At 52.9% G+C, this 6,000-nt stretch overlaps 1 protein-coding gene across 1 annotated transcript; it reads left to right on the top strand.

Moving 5' to 3' along the window:
- Positions 1 to 782: 782 nt before the first annotated feature.
- Positions 783 to 1,670, top strand: TMDD1 (transmembrane and death domain 1; the record flags this gene model as incomplete). The annotated part of the gene is made up of 1 exon (XM_084610439.1): positions 783 to 1,670. The coding sequence occupies one exon, from the start codon at positions 783 to 785 to the stop codon at positions 1,668 to 1,670; it is 888 nt and encodes a 295-aa protein (XP_084466565.1).
- Between the last annotated feature and the right edge of the window lie 4,330 nt (positions 1,671 to 6,000).

Below are 6,000 nucleotides of genomic sequence, written 5' to 3'. Positions count from 1 at the left end.
CATCAGTTGACGCTCCAGGTTCTAAATTCCACACGGAGCCACATTCTCCACCAGCTGAGCAGGGAGAGGATCCGGTAACTCCTGCCACTCTTTTACATTTCCACCCACACCAGGATACAAATGCAAGCCCACAGTGCCAGGGCCCGTGTCGGGCACTGCTGGCCGGGAGCCCACCGCTTTATGCTGGCAGAGCAGGGAACAGGGGCCTGACCACCTGGCACATTCGGGGCCAGTATTTGCACCGTCCCACCAGCTTGTGCTGTGGTCATGGCAGGCCACGCAAGGAGGGGGGTGGCTGTTCAAGACCCTCCGAACCTTGCCAATAGAAGGGCCCCATGATTAATCACTGACCCTCTTCTATCGTGTTTTTTGTGAAACTCGGGAGTGCAGGGGCTGGATCTGCAAAGAGTTAGGTGCCTCGATCCAAAATTCAGGTGCTCAAAACCCCTGCTCAGCTGCTGCCTAATCTTCTTGCCACCTTAGTTTCCACTGGTGGGCGTCCTTGAATGCTCGCTGGGGCAGAGAGCGAGTGTGAGCGACTATAGCCCGGGGTGGGGACGTGAGTTCGAGTCCTCGAGCCACAGGCAGAACTCGTGCTGGGTGTGTGTGCTAATGACAGGGCAGCCCACCCCCTTGCTGTGCGGGTGGACGTGGGCTGCGGTTTAGGCATCTCCGGTTGGGGGTTGGAATGCAGAGTCAGTCTCCTGCCCGGGTCTAGCCCAGAACTCCTTGGCCTGTGCTGATATTCTCTCTGCTCAGGGTCTGGGCCCCGTTCTCCCGTGATGTTTGAGACCATAGGAGTCGGACTCCTCCTGCTGGTTACCTGTGGCTTCTGCGAGGACACAGCAGCGGATGACATAGGCGTGCACATGATGGGCCGCATATCCGAGCTGCTTTCCCCGGAGGAATGTCGTGAGTTCTACACCCAGATCACCGGCCCCGAGGAGAACACGGAGGAGACGCTGGAGCGACTCTCGGAGGCGAAGAACCCGCTCCGCTCCCGCCGCCGGCGGGACATCGTCCGCACAGAGCCGTGCCGAGATGTCCTGACCCAGTGGCTCGGGGCAGAAGGCGATTCGGTGCCCTGGGACCGTCTCTCCCGAGCTCTCCGCCGGACTGGGCGCCCTGACATCTCCCAGGAGCTGGGCAAGAACTTGAACCAGGACAAGAACCTCGAGCTGAAGCGGAACGTGGAAGAATATCGCAAGGGGGTGGAACATCTGGCCGCCTCGCTCCTGCTGGAGGAGGATGAGAAACATGGAGAGACAAACCAGCACAGCAGAGCTCGGCGAGCTGGGGGGAAATCCCGCAGGGGGAGCAGATTGATGCAGGAAGGCTGGGGTGACCTCGACCTCCTCATCGAAAGGAAACCACTCCCTCCGTACAACAGGAGCCTCTTTGAATGGATCAATCCGGTGGCTTCTGGCTTCATCGGAGGGTTTTTAACCTCTTTCGTCCTCATGGCGCTTGCTATTTACTCCTTCCTCTGGACCCTGAGCCGAGACTCCATGGAGTTTTCTCATCATAGCCCAGGGCCCTTGCCTGAGCGTGCGGCTCACAACCCCTTGTTTGAGAATGACCTCAACTATGCCTTGATTTTAGATAAAGACTTAGGGGACAGTTTGGATGGGGATGCTTCCGATGACACCAGCTTTGAAGGGGAGCCGTAATTTGAATCTGAAACTTTTCCATCAACAGCTCCATGGGGCACAACCAATAAAATGCTCCTGTTTATGGAATCGAGCCCAGGAGTGGGGTCTGGTTTATATATAAATGTGTGCAGGGGGGTGAGATTGCAAAATGGCTTCAAATGCCAAAGCCTGCTTCCCCCCTGCTATCTTGTGAGAACTTCCAAAGACTTAAATCTTCCTGCTGTGGATCATGAGCCAACCACTAGCTAACTATGGGGGGGATGTGGGGGGAAAGCTCAGGAGAAACTTTCCTGGGGGAGAAGGAAGGCTATCCCAGATCTGCCCCTGCAGCATTTCTTGCACCTTCTTCTGAAGCATCTAGTAGTGGCTGCGGTGGGAGATGGGACACTGGGCAAGATGGACCTCAGGTCTCTGAGTCTGGTCATTCTTATGTTTGCAGGTCCCTTACTGTTACTGTGTATTCCACCACTTGTCACAAGATGCCACTGTGCTCTAAGGAACAGCGACCTAAACTAGCTTAGGTTTCAGAGTAACAGCCGTGTTAGTCTGTATTCGCAAAAAGAAAAGGAGTACTTGTGGCACCTTAGAGACTAACCAATTTATTAGAGCATAAGCTTTCGTGAGCTACAGCTCACTTCCTCAGATGCATATCGTGGAAACTGCAGCAGGCTCAGTTTCCACGATATGCATCTGAGGAAGTGAGCTGTAGCTCACGAAAGCTTATGCTCTAATAAATTGGTTAGTCTCTAAGGTGCCACAAGTACTCCTTTTCTTTAAACTAGCTTATAAAGTCAGCCGCCCAAGGGCTCAGGGTAGGATCAGGATGCCAGAGCAGGACCACACCATCACTGTGAGCTACTTACCGGCCTCCTTTGCTGTCTGCAGTTCCAGAGCTCTGTCTCTTCCCATCGCTGGCAGAGCAGGAAAGTCTGTAGTTTCCCTATCCCTCCCCTAATCACTGCTGCTGTGCCTTTTTCAGACAGACAGGAAGGAAGGTAACCGGGCTGTGCTGCCCACGGTTTTAGAAACAAGGGAGAGACAATCCATACATTTGGGATATGGGAAGATATAGGAGTCAGCTGCAAGGGACAGGGAGCTTTGGTCTACCCGCTGCTTTCCCATGCAGCACTCACAAGCCGCCCCTCTCATCTCTGCTTTGTGGCAGAGCTGGACCAAAAGGATGAGAGGAAAATGAGGGTTTCCTGCAGGGCCAGCTCTTTGCTAAATATGGGGAGGGAACGCATGGGTAGCTGTACAATAATGTTTGATGTAATGTTTGCCTAGAACATAAGAACCACCAGACTGGGTCAGACCAAAGGTCCATCTAGCCCAGTATCCTGTCTGCCGACAGTGACCAATGCCAGGTGCCCCAGAGGGAATGAACAGAACAGGGCAGTTATCAAGTGATCCATCACCCCTGTTGTCCACTCCCAACGGAGGTTTAGGGGCACCTGGAGCATGGGGTTTTGTCCCTGACCATCCTGGCCAATAGCCATTGATGGACCTGTTCTCCATGAACAGATCTGTTGTTTTGTGAACCCAGTTATAGTTTTGGCCTTTACAACATTCCCAACAAGTGAATTGCGCTGTATTAATCTAACACCTGCTCCTGCCCCGGGCACCAGTGACACAGATTTAAAACTCATGCAAAATTCACATGAAACTGAAGAGCAGAGGTATGCTGAAATCCCATCCTGATCCCAAATAGTCCCCACCTCTAGTGTGGCCTTTCCTACTCTGTCCTTGGGGGATGCAGGTGGTGCCTGAATGCCATCAAAGCCAGGCCCTGCTGCTCCAAGAATGAGACACGGAGCTCTCCCAGAGAACATCCCATTGCCTCTGGATCTAGCAGTCTAATATGTCCAGGTTGCTTCGGTATTGGATGGGGAGAGAGGAGATTTAACCTCAGGTATTTGGTACCTGAATCAGCAGAGTTTATGCCCGGCAATGGGCTTCATGCCAAGAAACCCCTGTGCTTGATTAGTGCCAGGGCTGATCCCCTGGCACCTCTGGGCTTGACAGTTCCTAACCCTGGCACCTCTGCATCAGTTATGAATGTAAAACATTGCTTGAGCCCCAGCACCTCTTTCATTGCAAACTAAGCCCTGAGAAACCCGTAGAGCCTGGTGCAAACTGGGGACTTGGCTGGCCCCTTCTATATTAGCACAGGTGTCTCAGCTTCTATGCAGTTTTCCAGCAAACTGGTTTCCAAGAGCCCAAATTAAGAGTTTTGCTGGAGTTGGTTTGCTGGGCAGTCCCTCAGGAATGGTGCGGTCCAGGCAGCTCTTAACAACTGGTGGTCGACTCTGCTCCTTATTCCCCTTCCGCTGTACCAATCCTGTCCCTTAGCAGTCTCTGAAACGCAGGCCATAGAATCTAGATCCTGATATTGTCTTTCTGCCATGCAGAGAATTGATCTGGAAGGAATTGTACCCCAGTGCATGATGGCAAAGAGCTAGTTCAGTCATCCAGCCTCCCTCTTATGGTATTGATCCGGAGCTATCGGCGAATCCTCCTGAGGGGAGTTTGTGGTGGGAGATTGCGCTGCATCTGAATGGCCTTATGCTGGGATCATGCGAGTTCCCACATGCTAAGAACAGTCACCTGTGGTCAGTACTCCGGCTGGGCGACGCCTAAGAAATGCAGGGGCAGGTAGGAATTAGCATTGGTGATTCAGTAGTGAGAATTCCTTGTGGGCTGTTTTTTTTCTCCCCTCCAGAGCCTTGCCTCTGAGGGCTGTGAGAGCACCACTGAATACTGGCCCTCTGGATGAATGCCCCACTGTGGCACTAACCGTTCCATGCTATCTTTTGAGCTGGGCGATAAGTAAGGTTTTAAATAGTTGCAGTATTTTTCACACCAATAGTGTGTCTTGGCTATTTCCAGAACCCTGGCCAGCTGGCATGTGGCTAGCTGCATCTTCCCTTCTCTCACTCACTCACACCCCAAACCTCCCTCTGACCTCACAATACCCAGGGTAGGGGAGCGCAGTAGGGTGTGTGGCTGGAGCGTTCTGTGCTCCTGTTGTTCTGGGGTATGGACGGCCTGTAGGGTGCTATGGGAAATGCTTGTAAGTTTGTGCTCCTAGGGGCTGCTTGCTTGAACTTCTCCTCAGAGCAAAACTGGACCCTGGACCGGACAGGATTTGGGCAGTGCAAAGTCACCTTTACTTCTCCCCTCAGACTCACGTGGGGCTAAGGCTCCTGAAAAGACCTTGGTGTTTGTAAAGTGCTTTGAGATCCTCAGCTACAGATGTGCTAAAAGCCCCTCGCACTTGTCAGGCTCCTGGGGCTCTAATCTAGACTCCTTTCCACGGTAACAAAGCCACCCAAAGAGCTTTGTGCTTTCCTAGCCCCACCTCCTCCCGCTCACCTTGGCACTTGCTGGGCAGGCACCCTGCCCGTTTGTGCCCTTCCAGCTCCCTGTCCACTTTGTTACAGAACAGCCACAGAGACCCAGAAGCAGCGACCTGTGTGCAGGAAACGCTCGGCTGCTCACATGAGCAGCCACATGCTTAGTGGGCTCTGGGGGCACATTAGGACTGTGCTGATGGAGCCAGATTCCTGGTTGCCCTGCACCTTGGGCACCCATCGTTTCCAGTAGTGCATGGTGGGTGTAACACGCTGTTTGCTCAGAATGATTGCCTTGTATTCCCACTTCTCACTGGTGTAAATGACAACACAAGGTGCAGGGCACAGAGACTCAAACCCCTGGGGGCCAGAGGGGACCTGCTTTCAGCATGGTGCTAGAGATCTGGCTGCAGGCTGGTTTATCACACAGCTGAGGGCAATTGGCTTTCACTCAGCAGAGTTAAGACTAGAATAAAAAATCGAGAAAGCATTCGGTCATTAACGAGGTGCGTTAGGGAGAGATCACCCCCCTTCCCACTCTTCTTTAGAAGTGGAATGTGACCTCTTTCTGGATGCAGGACGGCGATGGGCCTGGGGTCTGATTTGGGATGGCAGGCTAGGACATGCAGCAGGCCAGGTGCAGCAGGCTGTATGGACTGGAGCTTTGACCTGGAATGAAGTTTTGCATGAATTCAGAGGCTTCCAGGCGCATTTACTCATCAGCCAGATTTTCAAAAGAGCTGAGCACCCAGTAATTCTCCTATAGGCAACTAAATATTCCCAGTGGGGCAGGGCTGGGAGAAAGCACTTGTGAAAATCTGGCCTGGGTGGGATGCTAACACCCTGAGTGCTCTGCCCAAGCTGTCTGCATCTGGCCTCTCTAAAGACAGTGACTACTTAGAAATTTTAACTCATAGTCTCCCAATGTCTCATTTCCCTCCTGTCTTTGAAATGGACCCTCTCCTATTAACCTTCTTCCCACAGGGGCTTCACGAGTG

This window comes from Lepidochelys olivacea (genome assembly GCF_965140295.1).
Source record: "Lepidochelys olivacea isolate rLepOli2 genome assembly, chromosome: 20".
In the NCBI taxonomy this organism is placed as follows: domain Eukaryota; kingdom Metazoa; phylum Chordata; order Testudines; family Cheloniidae; genus Lepidochelys; species Lepidochelys olivacea.
The sequence above is the reverse complement of the archived record's forward strand: the minus strand, read 5'-3'. Positions and strand labels throughout refer to the sequence as shown.